At 62.2% G+C, this 23,675-nt stretch overlaps 3 protein-coding genes across 7 annotated transcripts; 2 read left to right on the top strand and 1 right to left on the bottom strand.

The window, feature by feature from the left end:
- Positions 1 to 6,312: 6,312 nt before the first annotated feature.
- KREMEN2 (kringle containing transmembrane protein 2) lies at positions 6,313 to 11,077 on the top strand. Its single transcript, XM_047780790.1, has 8 exons — positions 6,313 to 6,755; positions 7,004 to 7,178; positions 8,466 to 8,557; positions 8,682 to 8,806; positions 9,005 to 9,158; positions 9,570 to 10,091; positions 10,175 to 10,253; positions 10,504 to 11,077. The coding sequence occupies exons 1-8, from the start codon at positions 6,662 to 6,664 to the stop codon at positions 10,712 to 10,714; spliced, it is 1,452 nt and encodes a 483-aa protein (XP_047636746.1). The 5' UTR covers positions 6,313 to 6,661; the 3' UTR covers positions 10,715 to 11,077.
- An 882-nt stretch (positions 11,078 to 11,959) lies between these two features.
- Positions 11,960 to 19,181, top strand: PAQR4 (progestin and adipoQ receptor family member 4). The gene is made up of 3 exons (XM_047780789.1): positions 11,960 to 12,550; positions 14,135 to 14,356; positions 14,786 to 19,181. Exons 1-3 carry the CDS (start codon positions 12,385 to 12,387, stop codon positions 15,217 to 15,219), a joined length of 822 nt encoding a protein of 273 aa, XP_047636745.1. The 5' UTR covers positions 11,960 to 12,384; the 3' UTR covers positions 15,220 to 19,181.
- PKMYT1 (protein kinase, membrane associated tyrosine/threonine 1) lies at positions 16,021 to 23,171 on the bottom strand. 5 transcript variants are annotated; one of them, XM_047780783.1, is made up of 8 exons: positions 22,955 to 23,171; positions 22,256 to 22,499; positions 19,472 to 19,839; positions 18,294 to 18,787; positions 17,742 to 17,848; positions 17,239 to 17,656; positions 16,354 to 16,452; positions 16,021 to 16,265 (listed from the first exon to the last, which is right to left on the bottom strand). In XM_047780783.1, exons 2-8 carry the CDS (start codon positions 22,272 to 22,274, stop codon positions 16,154 to 16,156), a joined length of 1,617 nt encoding a protein of 538 aa, XP_047636739.1. In that variant the 5' UTR covers positions 22,275 to 22,499; positions 22,955 to 23,171; the 3' UTR covers positions 16,021 to 16,153. The 5 variants fall into 5 exon arrangements, with proteins under 5 accessions (XP_047636739.1, XP_047636743.1, XP_047636744.1 ...); XM_047780787.1 differs by lacking the exon at positions 22,955 to 23,171 and having other exon boundaries at positions 17,239 to 17,396; positions 17,484 to 17,656; positions 22,256 to 22,669; XM_047780788.1 differs by lacking the exon at positions 22,955 to 23,171 and having other exon boundaries at positions 16,366 to 16,452; positions 17,239 to 17,396; positions 17,484 to 17,656; positions 22,256 to 22,669.
- Between the last annotated feature and the right edge of the window lie 504 nt (positions 23,172 to 23,675).

The following is a 23,675-nucleotide window of genomic DNA, read 5'->3' as shown; positions in this document are numbered from 1 at the left end:
TCAGGCCAAGGGCGGCCTTGACCCCCAAGACCCTGGCCACCTTCCCAGGCAAGTAACGGGCCTATCTCTTGACCCGACCACCAGCTCCACGGGGCCCTCACCCAGCAGCCTGGCCAGCAGTCAGGAAGATGGTCCAGCACTGTGACGGCCCACCTCTCTGGTTGCAGGTGGGCGCATCGGCCAGGAGACCCTGTCCTGCTGGGGACATTCGACCCAGGGGCTACTTTCTGGGCAGCCCTCATGGCCATGGCGCATGCTGCCTGAGACAGTGAACTGCCCCCGGCCAAGGGCAAAGACATAGCCCTGTGGGAATAGATTCTCCTCCATCCCAGACCCACAGGGGTGCACGGCCACGAGAGGCAGCCACACCTGGGGGAAGGCACCCAGGCTCAAAAGGACTCAAAGTTGAGTCTGGGCCACCAGCAGCTGGGTCTCTGCTTAGTCCCACATGGACCAGACTCACAGAGGCCTGAGGTGCCAGGCGAGAAGCTCAGAGTCCCAGCAGCCCCTGTCGCCCACCAGCAGGGACACTGGTTATGCAGTCTCTGTGGGGTGCAGAGCAGGTGCCTCCCAGTCCAGAGTCCCATGCCAGTCACCTTGGCTGGGCACCAGCCACCCAGAAGTCGGGGTGCAGCATGAGGAGGGTCAGAGGAGGGATGCAGGCTTGTCCCCCCAGCCCCCGACACTCGGGTCCGCCAGGGCCTGTACCCTCGTCCTCTCCTCTGCACCTGCTTTGAACTTAGAGGCCAAGAGGATGGTCCATGCTGCTTGGAGTAAGGATTCCCCTGTGGACATGAATTTTTTGATGCTGCTACTGCTTCGGGGGGCCAGATGGCTGCTCACCATGAGCTGCAGACACTCCCCCTCACAGACCACCTCCTCCATGGTTCCAGAGCCAGAGAGATGCCCCTGCCTCGTCCCTGTCGCAGAGCAAAGCACACAGGAGCAGGTTCCTGGTGGATGGTGACAGCTGGGGGGGGTGCCAGCCTCCTTCCTCGTTTCCACTCTGCTGCTAGTCACCCCTTATAAACCCCATTCGTCATGCCTGTGCCATGCAGAGCTGGTTGTCTATCTCTGTGTCCCTCTGAGTAACTGTGCCACATCTCACTCGTGAAATGTGAAATAAAAAGTTCACAAGGAGCAGCAAACCTACCTACAAGGACCTCCTTCTTTTTTGGCCAAGCCTGCCACAGACAGAATTTCCAGGGCCAGGGATTGAACCAGCAGCACAGCAGTGACCCATGCCACTGCAGAAACAATGCCAGGTCCTTAACCCCCTGAGCCACAGGGGAACTCGACATTTTAAAATGGGGAGTCCCAGTCCCCAGCGCTGTCCCCAGGGTTGTGAAGGAACATTGAACCACTTCTGACCCAGCTCCCACTGCCAGCCCAGCCAGCCTCCTGTCGCCACATCCTCCTTTGAGAGCCACTCCTTGGCTCCTGTGTGGTGGCGCCGAGAACCTCCTAACATCAGAGCTCACCCTCGGCCCCGAGGCCTCTCCTTGATCCCTGCAGACCCAAAACTGGCTCCTGCCTTCTCCAGCCGTCTCCCTCGAGGGCTCCTCAGCGGCCGCCCAACCTGTAAGCACAGAGGTTGGTGTTCTGGGTTCCGGACCCCTGTCCTTTTCTTCAAAATCCCTTTCAGGGTCTGTTGGTCTACACCGCAGCTCCCTCCTGCAATCCTGTGTGTCCAGCAGCCTCCAGGACCTTGGCCCTGGGTCTCCCGTGGTCACTGGCTGTGCAGGTGGCAAAGGAGGGTGTCCTCCTCACCCCCCTCCCATCGAACGGCTTCACCGCACAAGCAGAAACCCAGAGCCATCTTCAGTGCCACCCTTCCTGTCCCTATGTCCCATCAGCTGTCAGGGCCACCAGTGCCACACTGCCTAGTTGGTTCTTTTCTCAGGAATGGCTTTGTTGAGACATAGTCCACATCCCATACAATCCAGCCACTCAAAGTATATGATTCAATGGCTGTTAGTAGATTCACATAGTAGGGCATCCATCTCCACTAATTCCAGAACATTCCTTTACTCTTAAAAGATACCTTAGACATATTAGCAGGCACTGCCTCTGCCCGTTTCTATCCATATGTGTCAAGGCTGATGTGGTTTCTTCCTCTGGAGCTGGGAGAACTGGGGGGACTCCAGGGCTCTTGGTCGGCTTGTGCTGCCCTGATATACCATGGATGGGGGAAGGGAGGCTTGAACAACAGGCATTTATTTCTTTGGTCTAGAGGCTGCCAGTCTGAGATCAGGGTGTGGCCATGGTTGAGTTCCCGTGAGGCTCTCTTCTCAGCTAACTTTCTGCTGCTGCTTCTCCTCTTCCTCCCCTTCCCCCTTCTTCTTTTTAAATTTTTTTGGCTGTCTTGTAGCATATTGAGTTCCCAGGGCCAGCGATTTTTTTTTTTTTTTTTGCTTTTTAGGGCCGCAGGTGCGGCATATGGAAGTTCCCAGGCTAGGGGTTGAATCAGAGCTACAGCTGCCGGCCACAGCCACAGCCACAGCCACAGCCCCTTGGGATCTGAGCCGGGTGTGTGACCTACACCACAGGTCCTGGCAACGCCAGATCCTTAACCCACTGTGCTGGGCCTGGGATGGAACCTGCATCCTAGCGCTCCCGAGATGCCAACAATCCCATTGCACCTCAGCGGGAACTCCTGGCCTCTTTTCATAAGGCACTATCCATCATGAGGGCTCCAGCCTAACCAAAATCCCTCCCAAAGGCCCCCCACTCTTTTTGGGCCACACCCACAGCATGTGGAAATTCCTGGGCCAGGTATTGAAGCTGGGCCACCGCTGTGACCCAGGCTGCTGCAGTGACAACACTGGATCCTTAACTCACTGAGCCACCAGGGGACTCCTCACCACTTCTCAATACCATCATATTGGAATTAGGATTTCAACATGTGACTCTGGGGGACACAAACATTTTGTTGATGGTGTGGACTAGGAAGGTGACAGCAAGGATAGAAAAGGGACTAGAAATAAGTAAGAGATGTTATGAATTGAATTGTGTCCCCCTTCAAATTCATGTGTGGGAGTCCTAACCCCTAGTGACCCTATTTGGACAGAGGTCTTCGCATGATTGTTTAGATAGGGGCACGCTGGAGTAGGTGGCCCTCATCCAACATGACTGGTGTCCATAGAAAGAGGGGCACGTCGGACACAGACCCACAGGGAGGACACCACGTGAAGATGAAGGCAGAGATGGGGTGACTGGTGGCTTCTACAAGCCCAAGAATGCCACTGATGGACACGAGGTGTCAGAAGCTAAATGAGAGGCATGGAACACGCTCCCTCCCAGCTCTCAGAAGGAACCAGCCCCGGAGACAAGAACTGGATGAGGGTGGGAAGACGATCCAGGTAAGGTGTGCCCACCGCTGTTGGCAAGCAGACCCCTCCCCCCATCTCAGTGGCTTGACACGTAGACGTTCATCTCCGCTGGTGCAGAATCCAGCGTGGATGCTTCTGGTGGGTGGGCACCGTCTACTGGGTCCCTGGGGAATCCGGCTTCTTCTACCCTCCTCTGGGTCCTAGGCATCCATCCTCTCCATCCAGGAAACAGAAACTGAGGCTGGGGAATTCCCGTCATGGCGCAGTGGGAACAAATCCGACTAGGAACCATGAGGTTGCGGGTTCCATCCCTGCCCTTGCTCAGCGTGTTAAGCATCTGGCAGTGCCATGAGCTATGGTGTATGTCGCAGACACGGCTTGGATCCGGCGTTACTGGGGCTGTAGTGTAGGCTGGCAGCTGTAGCTCTGATTTTGACCCCTAGCCTGGGAACCTCCACATGTCACAGGTGCAGCTCCAAAAAAGCAAAAAAAAAAAAAAAAAGCAGTTTGTGATGAAGCCCTCTGGGGGTGGGGCATGAGAAACTGCTTTTAACAAGCTGCCCCGTGGTGCTAATGCTGTTGATCACTGCCCTTGCTTAGATTACTGAGGAGTGAGAGCCATGACTCCCGCCTGTGCCCCTTTGGCCCCTGTGGCTACTCCAAAGGCCAGGGCAGCAGGGAAATGAAGTCCAGCTGTTCGTGCAGTTGCTGGAGGAACCAGTCAGCAAAGAGGCAGGAGTAGGCAGGGGCCAGGCAGTAGAAAGGCAGCCCTTGGAGTTCTCGTTGTGGCTCAGCGGAAGCACACCCCACCAGTATCCATGAGGATGCAGGTTCAATTGCTGGCCCCACTCAGTGGGTCGAGGACCCGGCATTGCTGTGAGCTGTGGTATTGGTCGCTGTCAGTGCTCAGATCTGGGAGTGCTGTGGCTGTGGTGTAGGCTGGCAGCTGCAGCTCTGATTCAAACCCCTAGCCTGGGAACTTCCATATGCCACACCTGTGGCCCTAAAACGCAAGACAAAAAGAAACCAGCCTTCCCACAACAGCAGTACCATCGCAGTGAGACCAGACTGGGACTGTGGGCCACCGAGCAGGCAGCCTTTCTGCCTCCCTGGAAGTGGTGGGGGCCAGAGCCCAGGCCTTCTGTAGCCTGAGGCTCCCTGAGCCACCGAGGACTGGACGTTGTCGTGGGGATGCTGCCCCTTATCTTGGTGCCTGCGTCCTGAAACTGAGCACCCCGTCCCTCTCACCCACTTTTGCAGGAGGCCAGGCTGGCCGTGGGCACCCACATGCATGGGACCAGATGGGCAGTCCTTTTTGGTCCACCCTCCTGCCAGGGAAGGAGTCGGTTCTTCCTCCACTCCCCGCTGCTGACAGCAGTTCTGCATGAGGGGTCCTGGTTGTCCTTGTCCCCCACCTTGCCCTCTCCTCAGGTGATCCCTGGAAGGGAGGCTCCCCATCACCCCCATCTCCCCCGCCATGGCCCACACCTGCCGCTTCAGGATGCTCTCCCTGGGCCCAAGCCCAGGACGAGGCCATGGAGCCAGGCAGCCCCTGAGCTCCCTCACAGTGGAAGAGGAAGGGGGCCTGGTGATGGGTTGAACTGTCCCTCCTGAGGCGGTCCCTGGCTGGGCTAGCCTGTACAGGTGAGCGAGACCCCCATCTGGTGCTCAGCAGGGCCAGGGAGCTGCCAGCCCAATCCCGCCCAGCCTGGCAGCTGAGAGGGCTCCCCCAGCAGGCGACCCTGCACTGACCCTTAGAATGCTGCCCCTGCCAGACACACGGGCCCTCCCCAGGCTTGTGTCTGAGGCACCAACTTGGATGCGAAGTCTTCGCGGGTTCCATCACCACCAATGACACCTTGGCCTTTCTAGAATCTTCTCTGTGCCACCCATTTGGGGCGGGGGTGGGCAGGCGGCGGAGTGCGGGTAGTGTCAGCGGGTGAGCAGATCCAGGCTGGACGGCCTGGTGGGGGGCCTGGCAAGGGGTGGGGAGGCTGGACTGAGGGGCAGGACATCTGGGAGAGGCGGGGCCGCTCTGCCCCCCCCCCTCATCACCCAGCTCCTTCCCGGTCCCCGCCCCCCCGCCCTCCCACGCACCTGCGCTGGCCTCCCCCCAAGCCCTGGGGGCAGCCGGCGGCGGGCGCTGCTGGGAGATCAGAGGACTCGGAGGAGTCGGGCCCCGGGGGAGGGGGCGGGGAATTTCCCCCCACGCCTGCCCGGGCCTGCTCCCCCCCCCGTCGGGTTTGGGGGGGCGCCGCTGGGGGAATTCCACCGCGCTTGGATGGCTCTGGCGAGCCTGGGCTGGGGGTCCCAGGGAGAGAGGGAGAGGAGGGGACAGGCCGGGACCAGGGGCGCAGCTGCCTTCCTCCCCAGACACCAGCTGCCCCTGCCTGTCCGATACGGAGCGTCCACCGTCCCAGCCTGTCGGGCGGGGCGGGGGCAGGGAAGGGCACGTCCTCAGGCCGAGGCTTCGGGACCTGGGGAGGGAGGGGCGTGAAGCTCCGAAAGAGGGTGTGCGTGGGAGCGTCTCGCCATGAACGGGTGGGTGACTGAGTGGCAATGCGTGCGTGCGTGCCCTTCATCCAAGAGTGTCTGTGACCTGGAGGTCCCGGGTTGTCCCAGGCGTGTGGCCGCGGGAGAGGGTCCTGCATCTCTCGGCTTGGGGTCCTTGTGTCCATCAGCCTGGCCCGTCCTCCTCCACCCGCTCCCACTAGAAGCGTCACCGACCCTGAGAGGGTGAGGGGCGGGGAGGCGCGCGCGGGGACTTAGAGGGTCCCGGAGATGGGGGGCGGGCGTGGGAGGCGTCTGGACCTGCTGCCTACGCTCCAGTCTCGGGCGGGGCTTCCCGGCCTCGGGGGGTGGAGTGGGGAGGGAGGAAGGGAGGGACACAAGGGGGAGGGACGCGCGGAGGGACGCGAGGGGGGCAGGAGCCAGCGCGTTAGAGACCTGGGCGAGGGAGACTCAGAGAGCGAGGCGCAGCGGGAGGGGGCGGGCGAGGAAGCCGGGGGCGGGCGAGGAAGCCGAGGCAAGACCCGCAGCCCTGAGAGGCAGAGAAGGAAACCGCCCCTGGCCAGAGACCGCCCCCCGCGACGCCCCAGGGAGACCCCCTGCAGGGGCCGGGGCAGAGAGACGTCTTCAGGCCAGACACCTTGGAGACCAATACCCCGGGGAGCTTTCTCCACCCCGACGGAGAGCGCCTCCCAGGGCGGGACGAGGACAGACCGTCAGAAGACAACGCCCCCCAGGCCGCCTGGGAGACCCCAGAGCGACCCCGGGGGCAACAGAGGCCGTTTGCGGGCCTGGGCGACCTCTCTCGCTGTTTGGGGGCGATGGGGACACAGGCTCCTCAGGGACTCCTCCTCCTTTTTTTGCTTCCACTGCTGCCGCCAGGCGGAGCCTCAGCGGGAAGCCTGCACAGCCCAGGTGAGTCCCCGCCAGCCGTCTGGGCCGAGGTCACCACTCCCTTCTCGGCCACCGCGCACAGAACCTGAGTCCTTCGGCTGGCGGGGGGTGGGGCGAAGAGCAGGTGGTGGGAACAGCTGAGCAGCCCGAGGGCCCCGTGGGCGCCGGGGGCACTGGCTGGGGATCCCGGCGGGAGTTGCCGTGGGAGGGTGAGGTGAGGATGCCGGGCAAGGGTCCAAACCTCCCCAGACCCCGCCGTCGCCATGCAGGCCTTTCCGAGTGCTTCCAGGTGAATGGTGCCGACTACCGGGGCCACCAGAACCGCACCGGCCCCCGTGGGGCCGGCCGCCCGTGCCTCTACTGGGACCAGACGCAGCAGCACAGCTACAGCAGCGCCAGCGACCCCCAAGGCCGCTGGGGGCTGGGCGCGCACAACTTCTGTCGGTGAGGGGCGGGGCGATGGGCGGGGTGATGGGCGGGGCCTTCGCTGGGACGGGGCGGGGTGCGCTGTGGCCGGCTTGGGCCTGGGGCAGGGACTCGGCATGGGCGGAGCCGAGGTCCCCGCTGGGCGGGCCCAGGGGCCACCTCAAGGGCCTGGGGACCGTGCCTCAGCGAGGCGATGCAGGAGGCTTCTCAGAGCTTTTTTTGACTTGAGTGGGGCCTTAGGCGCTTAACTTCTGCAGAGCCTCAGGGCAGGCCTGGGCACTCCAGGCGTCCGTGAGAGCCAGGGGCCTAGTCAGAGGGCACCCCCTGGAGTCAGGGGCCTGGCCGTGGACATACAGCTTCTCTGAGAGGCATCTACTAGCGGGGACCGAGGGATTGGGATTTCAGGGCCCCAGTTGGGTTTGAAGCGGCAGGGTCCAAGCTGAGCAGGAGGACACTTCCTTGATGAACAGCAAAGCTTAGGGCTCATCACTTCTTTAAAGCAGTGTTCTGGAGTTCCCGTCATGGCTCAGTGGTTAGCGAATCCGACTCGGAACCATGGGGTTGCGGGTTCGGTCCCTGCCCTTGCTCAGTGGGTTAACGATCCGGCATTGCCGTGAGCTGTGGTGTAGGTTTGCAGACGCGGCTCGGATCCGGCGTTGCTGTGGCTCTGGAGTAGGCCGGTGGCTGCAGCTCCGATTGGACCCCTAGCCTGGGAACCTCCACATGTCGCGGGAGCGGCCCAAGAAATGGCAAAAAAGAGAGAAAAAAAAAATCTGACTAGGAACCATGAGGTTGCAGGTTCTATCACTGGCCTCGCTCAGTGGGTTAAGGATCCAGCGTTGCTGTGAGCTCTGCCTGGTCACAGACACTGCTCGGATCCAGCGTTGCTGTGGCTGTGGTGTAGGCTGCTGGCTACAGCTCTGATTAGACCCCTAGCCTGGGAACCTCCATATGCCACAGGAGCGGCCCTAGAAAAGGCAGGGAAAAAAAAAAAAAAAAAAAAAGGCAGTGTTCCAAGGCGAGGGACATGGCCAAGGCCCATGCTGGGTAGGCACAAATACTACAAATGGCCTCAAAGTCCTTCGTATATGAGATCACCTCCTACCAACAGCTGAAGACCTAAAATCAGCCCCCAGGGCACCTTTTATGACTTCCCACCATCCACTGGACAATTCATCCGGTGGGACAAACCAGAATTTGCTCTAACACATGCAGCGGCCATTTTGCAAATAAGCTGTGGATCAGGGCCTGGAATTTGCTGGTTTGGGGAGGGGAGGATCCCAGCCACATCTCCCTTACCCGCAGTAACCCAGACGGTGATGTGCAGCCATGGTGTTATGTGGCAGAGACGGAGGAGGGCATCTACTGGCGCTACTGTGATATCCCCACGTGTCATAGTGAGTGGGCCGGGCTGGACACGGGTGAGAGCTGGACACCTTGGACAAGGGAGGGGCCAGGCTGCCTGGGCAGAGCTTGCATTTTGGGGCACCACCTGGAGCCTGACTGTGCTGCCCCCCTCAGTGCCTGGGTACCTGGGCTGCTTCATGGACTCAGGGGCACCCCCGGCCCTCAGCGGCCCCAGCGGCACCTCAACAAAGCTCACGGTCCAGGTGTGCCTTCGCTTCTGCCGCATGAAGGGCTACAAGGTACTGCCTGCCTGCCCAGACCAGCGACCCCTGACCTTGACCTCAGAACCCAAATCAACGTCCAACTCTCACGCCAAACCTTGAAACTGATTTCTGAACCTGCAGTCCAGTTCCCACATCCAACCCCGACCCCTGGCTCCCACCACCCCAGCCCCACCCCAGCCCCTGTCTCGGGGGTCACCCAGTCTGTGCTCCCAGTTGGCGGGCGTGGAGGCTGGCTATGCCTGTTTCTGTGGCTCCGAAAGTGACCTGGCCCGGGGACGCCCAGCTCCGGCCACCGACTGTGACCAGATCTGCTTCGGCCACCCAGGCCAGCTGTGTGGTGGCGATGGGCGTCTGGGCATCTATGAAGGTGAAGAATGGGCGGGGATGAGGGGCCTAGGCGAGACTCATGCAATGCCATGGTAGAGGGCAGAATCTGGGAAGGGATGGCAGTAGGTTGATTAATTGATTGGGTTGAGAATGGGGCCTGAAGAGAGGACTGGGCTGAACCTAGGGCATCAGGGGCCCTGGGACCTGAGGAAGGAATTAACTGAGGATGAGACCTGACAGGGGGGGATTAATGGTTTAACAGTGGGGCCTATGGAAGGCGTTGGACCAGGCCGCAGTGGAGGACTAGACGGCACCTGGGGTGGGGGGCGGGGCCCGAAGATGGGGCAGGGGCGGGCCTAGCTCGGAAGGGGAGGGGCTTCTACACAGAGCCCCGCCCCGTGGAGAAGGAGCCCGCGGATCTGCTGGTTCTGACCACGGGTATCACCCGCAGTGTCGGTGGGCTCCTGCCAGGGGAACTGGACGGCACCTCAGGGCGTCGTCTACTCCCCGGACTTCCCGGACGAGTACGGACCAGACCGGAACTGCAGCTGGGCGCTGGGTCCGCCGGGCGCCGCGCTGGAGCTCACCTTCCGCCTCTTCGAGCTGGCCGACCCGCGCGACCGGCTGGAGCTGCGCGACGCCGCCTCCGGGAACTTGCTCCGCGCTTTCGACGGCGCCCGCCCGCCGCCGCCCGGGCCGTTGCGCCTGCGCGCCGCCGCGCTGCTGCTCACCTTCCGCAGCGATGCGCGCGGCCACGCGCAGGGCTTCGCGCTCACCTACCGCGGTGAGGCCCGCCCCGTCCCCCCTCGGCCCACTCCCCCGCCTACCTGCCTCACACCCCTCTCCGCAGGGCTGCAGGATGCTGCGGACGACCCGGCGCCCCCCAAGGGCTCGGCCCAGACCCCCGCAGTGCCCCTCGAGGCCAACGTGAGCTGCAGCCCCCGGCCTAGGGCTCCAGAGGCCGCGATGGGGGGTGAGACGGGCGTGGGAGGTAGGAGGGACTGTGGGAAGCAGCTCCTTCCAAGCCCTGTCTTCACCGCACTCGTGTGCCCGCAGCCTGGGTCTTCTCGTCGGTGACGGCCGTCTCAGTGCTGCTGCTGCTGCTGCTGTGGCTGCTGCGCCTGCTGCGCGGACGGTGCGCGCTCTAGGGCAGGGCTTGAGGGCGGACCCGGCCGGGTGCCTGACGCTCCGTTCTGGTGCCTCCGGGCGTGGGGCCCCTGGTGGGAAGCTGGGGCCCACGAGGGGAACGGGGCTGGAAGGCACTCCTGGGTTCTTGAGGGACGAGTACTTGGGTCCACACAGGGAACCGTGCCTGATCACTGGCGAAGCAAGGTTCTAGAGGTGAGATTGGTTCAGGGTTCAGCTGATGTCTGCTCCCTCTCTAGGACCTGCCTGCTGGCTCCCGGTAAAGAGCCCCCAGCGTTGGGGCCCTCCCGGGGCCCCGCAAGAAGCTGGGCCGTTTGGTACCGCAGGCCTCAAGGGGTGGCCCTGCCCTCTCCTCCTGGGGACCCCCAGGTTGAGAGTCTGACGGCGAGTTACCGGCCTCTGAGCGCCTCCAGCCAGAGTTCCCTGCGCTCACTCATCTCTGCTCTCTGACTCAGGACTCTCAGGGTCCTCTGGACCCTCCTCCAGCGGGATGGACTCCTGCCACATTCTGTCTACCTTGGCCTTTTGCTCCATTGAGGGCAGCTCGGCCTCTAGTCCTTTCTGAGAGACCGCGATGTTGAACATGAAGCATTTGGTGCTGTTACTGGGAATTGGGCCTGACTCTCGGGGGGTCCAGATGGTCAAGGCCAAAGGGCAAGAGGAATATGGCTGCTTTCCTCATAAACCTCGATATGGGGGCCTTTGAGCCCCTCTTGGGGAGGTTCTGGACTGCTGCCCCAAGTGAACTCTGAAAGGTCAACAAAAGTGGTCAAAAGCCATTGACTTTGAATAAAGAACCTATTTTGGTACAGAGCTCTGCAAGTTCTTGTGTGTGGGAAGAGGTATGTCAGTGAGGGTGCTGTGCCAATGTTGGTTGTGTGCATGCAAATTAAGGGCGTTCCACGCAAAGAGGTTCATGGGGCCGCCTGGAATGCGAAGGACCGAAGATGCTTGGAGACTGAAGGGTGAGCAGGAGGGGTCCTGGAGCCCTGGAGGAAGTGGGCACCGGTTATTAGCAGGGTCGAGCAGAAGGGGTGTTTTCCTGACCTGATTTAGGGTGAACCCTGGTGGGGAACGACCTTTCTCCCCTGGCCTCCTGCCATCGCTCTTCCCTGTTTCCTGCCTATCCTAAGGCGGGGCCGAAGGTGCGCCTTGGCTTTAACAGGAGTAAGTGAGTGTGGCCCAGCCCACGCTCGAAGAAGCCGGGCTGGAAGAACAGGGCTTCTCTGGAGGGCTCCGAGCTCGTCAGGCACACCCGTGGCGGTCCGGTCATCTCGGCGCGCCTTGCTGCGCTCCGGGGAAGTCAGACGGGTGGAGAGATCACTCGTGGAGTGGGGACGGGCCGGCTCTAGACTTGACCGGTCCGAACATCCCAGGCCGGCAGCACCTTGGACAGAGCCCGGGCTATGGGGTGGGGCTGGGTGACGGGGCCGTGCCCGGGAGGGTGAATGCCCAAGGGTGAGTCGACCTGGGGATCCGGCAGAAAGCCCAGGCCCGCACTGAGAGGGGACGCGAGGCGCCAGGGTCACTGCGGCGGAGCCACCGGGACCCAGAACGTCGAGTCCCAGTTCAACAAGGAGCCCATGCAAATGAGACTGGGATTGCATATATTATGCCAAGAAGGTGAAGGAAGGCCTGGGAGGCCGAGAAGAAGGAACTCCCCGCCGGCCGCGCCCATTGGCCCTCGCAGCCGCGACGTCAGGAGCCCAGAGCGCGAAACGCTGGCGGGACGGCGGGGGCGAGCAGCTGGGGCGGAGCCTGCCGTCCCCTCCCGCGTCCGGCCGCGCCCTTCCTCCGGGCAGCGGAGGGACAACTGGCCGCTGCCGCCGCCGCGAGCTGTCCTTGCAGAGCGCTTGTCCCGGCCGAGCGGGCCGCACTGCGCTCGGACGCCCGGCGCTTCCCGGGCCCCCGCCTGGCGTGGGACCGCGGGGCTCGCGCTTGCGCAACGCACGAGGGGCGCGGGCCGGGACCACCCCCCCCGCGCTGGCGCTTGCGCGGACCGAGCCCTGAGCGGTGGGCGGGCGCCGGGATGAGCCTCCCGCTGCTGCTGTTGCTTCTGCCCTACTGAGGAGGAGACCCGGCGGCCAGAGGAGCGCAGACCGACTGCGCCGGGCCGGGCCATGGCGTTCCTGGCCGGGCCGCGCCTGCTGGACTGGGCCAGCTCGCCGCCGCACCTGCAGTTCAACAAGTTCGTGCTCACCGGCTACCGGCCGGCCAGCAGCGGCTCGGGATGCCTGCGTAGCCTCTTCTACATGCACAACGAGCTGGGCAACATCTACACGCACGGTGAGCCTCGCCCCACATCCCCAATCCGCGGCAGCTCCGCCCGGGGGCCTGAAGGCCGAGGAGAGGCCCAGTGCCCAGGTCCTGGGCTGCCTGGGCCCTGGCACGGCCAGGAGCCGCGATGATAAAGCTGCCATTGTCCCAAATGGCACTGCCCGCCTCTGCTCCCCTAGTGGGGCCCCCAGGGCAGGCGAGGGAAGCTGAGTGGGGGACCTAGTCCGCTTAATCCCTCTGAACCCTGGGCAGAAGGATCTTGGAGACCCGCCCCTCCGTAATCCCTGCGCCCTGGGCACCCTCCCCTGGCAGCACCTGTCCAGGAGATGGGTGTTGACTTTGGCGAGCAGGGGCCCAGGAGAAGCTAGGCCCCAGCCGCCTTACCGCCCCCGCCTGCCCGCAGCAGCAGCCCAGCGGCGGGGCTCCGCCTGGTGGTGGCTCCTTCCTCCCCCAGCAGGCGCCGGGCCCCTCCTCCACCGCCCCGCTGGGCTGTGCTGACACAGCCCTGCCCGTCCTTGGCCTGCCCCGCGCAGAGAGGGGCCCCGAGTGCCCCGGGCTCAGCCTTGGTACCTGCCCCCTGGGGCACTGTGGCCTGGATAGACACTGCCAAGAATGGGCAGCCAGGGCCCCCAGCCTGCCTTGCTGACCTTTGACCCCTGGGAGGGCAACGCCAAAGTGCCTGTTGGAAGGGGTAGGGATGGTCCTGGAGGCCTGAGCTCTCCCGAAGGTGCTTTGGTAGGAGACCGAACAGGGTTTGCCCCGCCCCCTCCCTCACCTGGCCTCACCCCTTTCTAGAAGACAAAAAGGCCCACAGCCTCCGTTTGTCTGGTCACTTGTGGAGAGAGGACACAGGGGTTGGGAGGAGCAAGCCAAGCAGCCCTGGGATCTGTTATCAGTGCCCACATGTCCTTCTCAGAACTTAGCTTGAGGTCGTGCTTCCTTCTGGCTTCTGCTGATACCCCGAGGCAGGTTGGGGGGGGGTCCCCCTGCTTTGTGAAGGTGGTGTGGCTTCAGGGGTGGGAGCAGCTTGAGCGCTCTGGGCTCTGTCCTGCTTCTCTTGCTTACTTGCTTGAGTCACCTGGGGCAGGTTACTCCGCTTCTTCACCTGTCAAGTGGGGATACTGGTCTCCCCTTCCCAGCACTATTGTGAACTCTGCTAAATAAAGTTACTCAGGAGTGCCTGCCGTGGCGCAGCGGAAACGAATCCAATTAGGAACCCTGAGGTTGCGGGTTCAAGCCCTGGCCTCAGTCAGCGGGTTAAGGATCTGGCATTGTTGGGAGCTGTGGTGTAGGTCGCAGACACAGCTTGGATCTAGTGTGGCTGTGGCTGTGGTGTAGGCCGGCAGCTGTAGCTCCAATTGGACCCCTAGCCTGGGAACCTCCATATGCTGCGGGTGCAGCCCTGAAAAGCAAAAAATAAAAATAGAAATAAATAAAGTTGCTGAAAGCCCAGGGCCTTCCCAGCACTGGCCCCCAGACCTGTCGGGACCTGCCTGCCCTCATCCCCCTTGTATCACCTCTAGGCTGTGGGCTGAGGACGTGCCTTGTCCTCAGCGCTGAAGGTGTCTCACGGAAACCTGTCTCCCTCCCCAGGGCTGGCCCTGCTGGGCTTCCTGGTGCTGCTGCCCATGACCCTGCCCTGGGGTCATCTGGGCAAGGATGGCTGGCTGTGGGGCACACACTGTGTGGCCTGCCTGGCACCCCCTGCAGGCTCTGTGCTCTATCACCTCTTCATGTGCCACAAAGGGGGCAGCCCTGTGTACACCCGGCTCCTTGCCCTGGATATGTGTGGGGTCTGCCTCGTCAACACTCTCGGTGAGCCAAGGGATGGGGGGGAGGGAAGGGGGCTCGAAGGATGGGAGCTGGGGGTCGGGTCCACTCACAGGAGCCCTAGATAAAAAGGGCAGGAAGCAATAAGACTGAAAGATGAGTTCCCGTTGTGGCTCGGCGGAAACAAATCCGACTAGGAACTGTGAGGTTGCGGGTTCAATCCCTGGCCTCACTCAGTGGGTTAAGGATCCAGCGTTGCCATGAGCTGTCGTGTAGGTTGCAGACGAGGCTCCGATCTGGCGTGGCTGTGGCTGTGGCGTAGGCTGGCAGCTGTAGCTCCGATTCGACCCCGAGTCTGGGAACTTCCATATGCCATGGCAAGGCCCTAAAAAGCAAAAAAAAGACTGAAAGATAGAAAAGAGCAGGTGGACCCCCCGACTGACATGCCCTCTCCTGCCTCTCTCCTCTGTGCAGGGGCCCTGCCCATCATCCATTGCACCCTGGCCTGCAGGCCCTGGCTGCGCCCAGCTGCCCTGGTGGGCTACACCATGTTGTCGGGTGTGGCTGGCTGGCAGGCCCTCACCGCCCCCTCCACCAGTGCCCGGCTCCGCGCCTTTGGTTGGCAGGCTGGTGCCCGCCTCCTGGTGTTTGGGGTCCGGGGAGTGGGGCTGGGCTCTGGGGCTCCAGGCTCCCTCCCCTGCTACCTGCGCATGGATGCGCTGGCCCTGCTTGGGGGACTCGTGAACGTGGCCCGCCTGCCAGAGCGCTGGGGACCAGGCCGCTTCGACTACTGGGGTAACTCACACCAGATCATGCACCTGCTCAGCGTGGGCTCCATCCTCCAGCTGCACTCTGGTGTCGTGCCCGACCTGCTCTGGGCCGCCCACCACGCCTGCCCCCCGGACTGAGCCATCCCCCACCTGCCATGCTGGTCTGCCCGGTCTTCTAGGGCCAGCGGCTCCATGCTTCCCTCCTCTGCTGGTTTGCAAGGGGCTGGGATGCTTCCAGCAAACAGAACTTCCTAGTGGGAGCCCTCGTCCGTTCATCCCTTCTTCCCCATGGACTGACCTCTTCTGCCCACACCTTGGAGCTCCAGCTCCCCCCTCCTGCCTTCTCCCAGGGTCCCATCTTACTGTGTGGGTTGAGAGGAAACCTCTCCTTCTCTGAGCCTCAGTTGTGACCTGTGAGGCCTGGGCCAAAGGGGCTCTGGGGTCATGCCTTGCTCTGACGGTTGGGACCCTTGCTTAAGGCCCCTCCTGGGTATGGCCCGGCCTCCAGCCCATCCTTCCTGACCTGTCTTTCCGTCCGGCACGCCAGCCCTCCCAGCAGCCAGAGGCTCGCCTGTCCAGCCTCTCTTCTGTCCGGACTATGGAGCAAGGGGTCCGGGCGGCCGGACTAGCCTCTTATCCCAGGACCGAGGGACAGGAGGGCGGCTGCTCTTTCTAGGCCACAGGCACAGAGACATAAACAGCGGGATGGCCCTGGCCCCGGGGACCCTTGGGCTGAGGGCCCACGCTCCCCCTTGAGTGCTCTGACAGCTTGACCTGCCTGCCAGGGACGTGCCCACTCAGGAAATCTCTGCTCCACACAGCATGTGGTTCCCAGCTCTAGTCTGGGGCAGAGCTCAGCTTCCGCCCGGCCCGGGCGCCTCGGACCCTAGGTGACATCAGGCAGCGCCGTGTTGCCATGCAAGCAGGCTTGGGTGCTCCTGAGATTCAGATACCTTTTATTAGATGTGGCCAGACAGAAGGGACCCCTGGAGTTCCCAGAGGGACCCCAGGCTCCAGGAGGATGGAGGGGAGGGGCTAAAATGTTAAAAGTGCCCAGCCTGGGCCTCTGGGCTCAGCTGGGGCCCAGTGAGTCCTCAAACAGGCTGAGGAGGTTCCGAGGCTCAAAGGAGGGGAAGGTGCCCCGAGGTGGCTCTGAGTCAATGTCACTTAGGTCCAGAGCATCCCTGGGTGGGGGGAGAGAAGAAAAGAGCGAAGTGACTCTTGGGATCCGAGAGCGCCCCCGCCCCCACCCCAGGACCCCGCCCTGCTCACCTCAGCGCGTACCTGCTCCGGGGGGCAGGAGAGCCACCATGGGGGGTGGACGTGCTTCCAGCGGCGCGGGCCAGGATGGCCTCTGGCGAGAGCGAGGGCCTGCATGGGGCGGGCAAGACAGGCAGGGTGTCAGGGGTGGGGAGGGCCTGGGAGGTGGGAGCAGCTGGCAGGGGCCTCGGAGCCCGACAGGGAAAGGGTGGTGCTCGCTGAAAGAAGCACTTAATCTAGCTGACTGCACTCGAGGGCCACCTCTGCCCCTTTTCAGTGCACGTGGGCTCTGACAGGGCTGGCTATGAAGTGACCTGATGGTAAATGCAGCTCATCTGTCCCTTTGAGTCCTCTATAACATGTCCCCAGGGCTGTGGGGTGACTTTTGTCAGGAAGGGGTTAATGGCCTGATTCCCCCTGTGAGCTGTCTGCAGGCCGGGCCAGGCCAGACTGGGCCAGGCCGTGCTTTTCCTCTGCAGGAGGTTCTTAATTACAGCCTCTCACTTGGCCACTGGGCACCGGGACTAAGGGATTCCTCCCAGAGGAAGGATGATGCCTGTCCTTGGGGACGGGCAGCCTCTGCGGGGGTGGGGGCTGTACCATCTTGCCTTTCCCAGCAGGCACCGCAGCCCGGGCACTGCTCCCTGGCATGGCAGCACCCTGAGCAAGAGGTGGCCAGTCCCACTCCACTCTGTGCAGCCTCAGCTGCAGGCACCCAGCTTAGAAGAAACAGCTGCATTCAGACCGAGCCAGGCCTCACCCCCACCAGCCCTGATTCCCTGTTTGTGGGGGTGGGGGCCAGGTTGGCGGGAGGGGTCCCAGCTCACCACTGATGCCCATGGGCTGGGGCCTGGGCCTCGGGTGTGGGGTTGGCCGCCTGCCCGAGCCCTCACCCACCCTATGCTGTCGTCATCCCAGTTGCTGGAGAGGCTGCTGTCCAGGAGGAGGCTGCAGGGCGGTGAGCCAGGCGGGGTGGCCGGCGGACCTGGAGGCTGCAGCCAGCTGGCGGGGTGAGCCAGCCCGTGCCAGAGCCAGCAGAGCAGGGCGAGCAGGGCCTGTGGGGAACAGGGGGCCGAGGGAGGCTGGGCAGGCCCTGGGGCCAGGGAGCAGAGTAGGACAGGCTGCCACCTCCGCCAGCTTACCTGCCACAGGGCCCACCCTCGGCTGAGGGCTTCGGCGGCCATGTACCACAGGACGCTCCAGGGCCGCGGCTGCCTGAGCATGGGCAGGGCCAGCAGGGCCTTAGCTGTGGCCCGCAGCTTGGGGTCAGGTTCCAGCATCATGACGAGGACAGACCGCAGCTCAGAAGACAGGCCTGTCCCGGGGCAGGGCCACATCTCGAGGGACTGGGCCTTGAGCCCCTGGGTCCCTCCCACCCAAGAGCCTCGCCCGCGACTCACCAGCAGTGAATTCGGGGGGCAGGTAGCCCTGGCGCAGCTGCTGCCAGCCCTCCCCACCATGGGGCAGCTCCATGTTGCACGCCACTTCCAGGATGGTGAGGCCCAGACTGGGACAGGGACAGAGGAGGGGCAGGGCTGACCTCAGGACACAGAAGGCAGAGCCCCAGACTGCCCCCAAGAAGGTGGGAAAGGAACCAGGACTGGCCCTCTGTTGACGCGGCTGGAACTGCTCTCGGAGGCAGAGACATGGTTACCAGCGGGGACCGTGGGACCCAGCGCCGGGCCCAGTCCTAGCTTCACTGCTGCTGCCCGTGGACTTGGGGACAGTCCCTTAACCGGCTGGGCTCCTTCCCATCCCTCCCATGGAGGTGCGCTGAGATGGGTGAAGCTCGCGAGGGTGCACTGCTTTGGCAGCCTAACTCTCCAGACTCCCCTCCACTAAAGGGCAAGACCTCCATCCGACTAACCGGCCCAAAGCCAAGTCTGCCTGACCTCGGACCAAGACGGCATCCCTCTGCTGACTCTCCCCACCCCCCCAGTCCCAGCCCTCACCTGAACACGTCGGCCGCTGTCCCGTAAGAGCCTTGCAGCAGCTCGGGGGCCATGTAGCGCGGGTCTCCCTCCTGGGCCTCGCTGGCTCCGGATGCACCCAGCTCCACCAGCAACCCAAAGTCACCCAGCTTGCAGCGGCCCCGGGGCCCCAGGAAGATGTTGGCGGGCTTGACGTCAAGGTGGACCAGGCCTTGGCCATGCAGGTGGGCCAGGGCCAGCAGGGCATCCCTCAGGTAGCCCCAGACCTGGGCCTCGGGCAGGCCGGCACCCCAGGCCTCGCAGTGCTGCTGCAGGCTGGGCCCGCACAGCTCTGTCTGCAGGTACAGGATGCCGCCCTCCTCCCAGGCCTGTTCCAGCCGCACGCAGCGCGGGTGCTGCCCCACCTTCTCATGGCCACAGACCTCGGCCAGCTTGCGGGCCCGGTCCTTGGGGCCCCGGAATGGGGACATGGAGCGCTTCACCGCGTAGAGCCGGCCGTCTTCCTTGGAGCGCACCTGCGAGGGAGGGGCCCCGAGCACTCAGATTCTGTCACGATGTCACACGTACGGCGTGGCACCTGCCTCGGAGAGCAGACCTGGACAATGCTCCCCGGCGAGGGAAGAGGCAGGGCGGAGCGCTAGGTACCGACCTGGTGGGATGCCCTGGATGCACTAAGTGAGAAAAGCGGGCTACAGGCCGCTGCAGGCAGTGTGAGCTGCTGTGCCGCGTGTAGATGGGGTCGTCTCTGTACCTGAGAAGCAGCCCAATTTCCTCCAGGAAGGAGAGCTGACCTAGGCACCTATGTTTGTACTTTTTAACAAAACTGTCTTCAGGTGGTACTTGTGTAAGGAAAACTACCATTTTAAAGGAAATATATGTGACAGGAAAATATATTTTAAGAAACAAAAAGGGGGCGTGTGTGCGTGGCCTGCATGCTTGCTGGGGGCCTCCAGGGGGCCGGGCAGAGCTGCCAAGCCCCCCAGTATGGCTGGCACCAGCTGGGAGGAGAGGGCAGCCGGGAGGCACTGGGAGGTGTGCCAGGCTCTGGACAAGGGGGAGTGCGGACTGAGGGGGCCCCAGAGGGGCCTATGAGAAGGCGGCCAAATGCAGCACTGAGAGGAGGCTGGCAGGGGAGACAAGGGCAACGGGCTCCCCAAGACACTGTCCTGTCCCGGCCAGGGGAGGGACCCCCAACTCACCTTGAAGACTTCTCCATAGGAGCCGTGGCCCAGGCGGCCAAGCCTGTGGAAACTCTGCTGGAAGAAGGACTCCGGCCGATTAGGGTTGTACCCAGGGCTCTGCAGGAGCTCAGAGGCTTTGCCTCGGAACGACACTCGCCGGGGCTGAGGCTGGTGCCAGCCCGGGGTCCGAAGAGGGAAGAGGCGGCTGATGGGGATGCTGCCCTTGGCAGGGGGCCGGGGCGGGAGGCTCCGACTGAGCCCCCCGGGCTTCTTGAGGGAGAAGCCAGGTTCTGCGTGCCGGAAGTAGGCTGGGACCGGGACCGGGGTGCCACTCAGGGGCGGCGGGGTGCCCTCTGTGGGCACAGGCATGTCCAGCACAGGAGCCTCTGAGGGAAGAGGATAGAAAGCACGTCACTCAAAAGCGCCTGGTCCTGTGGCCCCAAAGAGGCTGCAGAAGAGAGCTGTGTCTGCCCCCTTCACCCCCACGTGCTCTGCTTTAGACCTGGTGGCCGCGGGCACAAGACGCTCCTGCTGGGAAAAGGTGTTCGTGTCTACACCTCTGCACAGCCGTCTGCACCTTGGGAGTTAGATACAAAACCTGAAAACTATGGGGACAGGTCCTGGAGGCTCCCATGGTCCAGACAGGTGAAACCAAGCAGGTTCTGGAGCCAGAGCACCGGGGTGCACACCCCTGCCTTGTTTGGCCCTAAAATAATCCAACCTCCTCCAGGAGCGGACAGTAGGAATTCCTAGGACAAGCCCATTATCCCTTTTCTCCGATGCCAAAGTAAAAAAGAACGTCTGAATTCCAAGGTTCTTTCTCGCTTCCTTTGTCAGAGCTGAGGTGCTGACGCTCATTTAGTGGCGATTCACTTCCAGCTCCGTGTGGCAGAGGCTAAACGTGAGCTGAGTGGAGCAGAGGCTGAGGGCTACCCCCGTTCGCAGCCCCTGTTCAGAAGCTCTAACGCAGCTCCAGTGGGCTGGCAATCCTGAAGCCCCACGACTCAAGTCTCAGCTCATTCCTAGGGAGAAGGTTCCACCCTGGGAGAGGCAAGCCAGGCAGGCCAGGGGCTACTGCCTCCACTCCGAGGCACCACTGTCCCTGCCCCCGGCTCCAGAACTCTGGCTTGGGGATCCTGCCCAGGGAAGAGGTCATAAAACAGAGAGCTCCAAAGTTCTCCCTGCAAAACACTGACTTGATGAGAAGCAGAGTGTGAAAAGTTCAAGCCTGCAGGCACTCTCAGGAGTTCCCGTCGTGGCGCAATGGTTAACGAATCCAACTGGGAGCCATGAGGTTGCAGGTTCGATCCCTGGCCTTGTTCAGTGGGTTAAGGATCTGACATTGCTGGGAGCTGTGCTGTAGGTCACAGATGTGGGTGGCTCGGATCCCACATGTCTGTGGCTGTGGTGTAGGCCGGCAGCTGTATCTCCGACTCGACCCCTAGTCTGGGAACTTCCATATGCTGCGGGTGCTGCCCTAAAAAAAAGATTAAAAAAAAGGTAAAAAAAGAGAACAGATATCCGCAGATAAACAAAAACAGAAAAAAATTCATTGCTAGCAGACCTGTTTTATAAGGAACACTAAAGGAAGCCCTTCAGACTGAAAGCCTATGATCCCAAAGAGTAATTCAAATCTACATGAAAAAGAAAGAGCACCAGTAAAGTTAATCATGTAATATAGAAGACAGTATAGGAGTTCCCGATGTGGCACAGAGGAAACGAACCCGACTAGGAATGATGAGGTTGCGTGTTCGATCCCTGGCCTTGCTCAGTGGGTTAAGGATCTGGCATTGCTGTGAGCTGTGGTGTAGGTTGCAGACACAGCTCGGATTTGGCAGTGCTGTGGCGTGGTGTAGGCCTGGGGCTACCTCTCCGATTCGACCCCTAGCCTGGGAACATCTATATGCCACGGGTGCAGCCCTAAAAAGACATAAAATATAAAATAAAATCAGATTCACTTTGAATTCCAAAACACACCTAGCCTCAGGGATTTGTGGACTTATAATGCCGACTTCATGGAAGGCTTAGTGTAGCGCCTGGCATGCAGACCCCTCAATAACTGTTACATAAAGCTCTGAGCAGTAATTGAAAGAAAACACAAAATACAGTGGTCCGTGGGTATAAGCAACTCTGTGTTGGGGCAGAGAGGGCTACTGTGTTTCTATAATGTTATAATTGAAAGAAAAACAAGAGGGGGAAAAAATGCCAGAGGAGTCCAATTTTGAGAGGAAGCCACAGTGTATCAAAAGATTCCATACCCTGGAGTTCCAGCCCTGACTCAGTGGTTAATGAATCTGACTAGGAACCATGAGGTTGCAGGTTCCATCCCTGCCCTTGCTCAGTGGGTTAAGGATCCGGTGTTGCTGTGAGCTGTGGTGTAGGTTGCAGACACGGCTCGGATCCTGCGTTGCTGTGGCTCTGGCGTAGGCTGGCGGCTATGGCTCCAATTCCACCCCTAGCCTGGGAACCTCCATATGCCGCGGGAGCAGCCCAAGAAATGGCAAAAAGACAAAAAAAAAAAAAAAGATTCCATAACCAGCAGGGGGGGAAGTGCTGGGGAGAGTGAGAGGGGGAGGCAGGGACCCCCCCCCATAGAAGTCTGCATTTAAGACTCACCCTACAGCCTGTGGGGACACTTGCTCTGCCACCCCAGAGTTTCTCAAAGTGAAGGATCAGAGTGTCAGGATCCCCTACGGTGCTGGTTAGGCGTAGACTCCAGGCCCAGATGTAGGACATTTGGGGACCTTGGGCACCCGCATCTTAAACCAATTCTCAAAACATCGCAACGTCACTATCACTTACGTTCTAGCACCCCTGGCATGGCCAAACAGCTTTGGGGGTGGGACAGGGGAGGTAGAAGGATCAGGGGCTCCGGGTGAATCCAGGGTGGTCCTGAGCGGAGGCCAGGCCGCGACGACCTCTGCAGCTTTCAGGGGCCTCACCCTCTCACTGGGCTGGGCACATCTGCTGAGCACGGTCCACTGCACTAGACTGTGAGTTCCTCCTGGGCAGGGCCACAGCTGAGTCACCTCCGTGGGCGCAAACCCTGGCCAACAGAGTGGAGCAGAACAGCTGTCAGGGGACAGGTCTGTGGGGGTTTTCCTGGGGAGGGACGACTCAATGGGGAGCAGTCTCTGGGGGCAAGGGGTCCCAAAAGAAAGGGGTCAGGGAAGCTGCGGAAGGACAAGGACAAGAGCAGTCTGGGGGCAGGAGCCTCGAGAGAGGAAGTGGGTGGAGCCGCCCGGGGCAGGGTTGGGCCAGGGAGAGGTTAGCAGAGGGGCAGGGCAAGAAAGGGGAGGGGTGGGGCTGTCGGAGGGGCAGGGCAAGAAAGGGGAGGGGTGGGGCTGTCGGAGGGGGAGGTGCAAGGGGGGCGAGAGGGGGTTGAGACTGAGGCAGATCCGGGGAAGGGCTGTCAGGGGACAAGGGGATGCTGGCGAGGGTAGCAGAAGAGTGGGGAGAGCTGTTCCGCCCTGGAACTGTCAGGGCGGGGTATGGGCTCACCTGGGGCGGGTGGGCGGGACGCAGCTCAGCGAGGTCCCGGATTCCGGCCTGCTGAGGGAGCGGGGATCCCCGGAGCGGTCAGGCTGGCCGGGGTCTTCGGTGGACCGCTCCCCACGCTGGCGGGGAGGACTCTCTGGACTGGGAACGGCCCGTGAACGCGCGCGGAGCCAGCTCGCGCCAAAAATTCCAAACCGGCCTCGAGGCCCCGCCCAGGAACGCCTCTTACCCCGCCGCCTCTCCGAGACAGCCTATCAGAGGAGCCAAATCTGCCGGGGCTCCGCCCCCAACGTCCGGGCGTGCGCGTCGCCGATCCCGCCCCGCCTGCTTCGCGGGGCTCTTGCGCAAGCGCGGAGCCACCTGGGCGCTGACTCGAGCGGGTTGGCTGCGCCGTGTGCCTGAGGGGCTGAGGCGCCACGCGGAATCGGAACCTGCTCCTGGTGCCCTCCCGCCTGGTTCCCAGAACACCGAGGGACCTTCGGACACCGACAGACCTCCAGACCCCAGTCCCGGCACCCACGGCCCTCGCTGGTCTGCCTTAGTTTTCGCCTCTATAAAAGGAAGGGTCACTGCCTTTCGCCTGGGAGGGAGGTGTAGCCCCAAGAGGCGGTCACTAGGGGCCTGACAGGAAGTCCCCGCGGCCTCCGGGGCTCATGCAGGTGGAGTCCCCTGGGCTCGCCGCTCCCTCCTCACGCCTGCAGTGCATGGCTCTGGGGATGCGGTG

Source organism: Phacochoerus africanus, chromosome 5 (genome assembly GCF_016906955.1).
Source record: "Phacochoerus africanus isolate WHEZ1 chromosome 5, ROS_Pafr_v1, whole genome shotgun sequence".
Classification (NCBI taxonomy): Eukaryota; Metazoa; Chordata; class Mammalia; order Artiodactyla; family Suidae; genus Phacochoerus; species Phacochoerus africanus.
This window is presented reverse-complemented; position numbering and strand designations above follow the sequence as displayed.

Coding starts and splice junctions, on each gene's coding strand:
- KREMEN2 (XM_047780790.1), top strand. CDS start 6,662: ATGGGGACACAGGCTCCTCAGGGACTCCTCCTCCTTTTTTTGCTTCCA. Junction 7,179..8,465: donor GGCGCGCACAACTTCTGTCG/GTGAGGGGCGGG, acceptor CCTTACCCGCAG/TAACCCAGACGGTGATGTGC. Junction 10,254..10,503: donor CTGCGCCTGCTGCGCGGACG/GTGCGCGCTCTA, acceptor CTCCCTCTCTAG/GACCTGCCTGCTGGCTCCCG.
- PAQR4 (XM_047780789.1), top strand. CDS start 12,385: ATGGCGTTCCTGGCCGGGCCGCGCCTGCTGGACTGGGCCAGCTCGCCG. Junction 12,551..14,134: donor GGGCAACATCTACACGCACG/GTGAGCCTCGCC, acceptor CTCCCTCCCCAG/GGCTGGCCCTGCTGGGCTTC. Junction 14,357..14,785: donor CTGCCTCGTCAACACTCTCG/GTGAGCCAAGGG, acceptor TCCTCTGTGCAG/GGGCCCTGCCCATCATCCAT.
- PKMYT1 (XM_047780783.1), bottom strand. Junction 18,788..19,471: donor CCTATGGAGAAGTCTTCAAG/GTGAGTTGGGGG, acceptor CCTCCCTCGCAG/GTGCGCTCCAAGGAAGACGG. Junction 16,453..17,238: donor TGGGATGACGACAGCATAGG/GTGGGTGAGGGC, acceptor CGCCCCATGCAG/GCCCTCGCTCTCGCCAGAGG.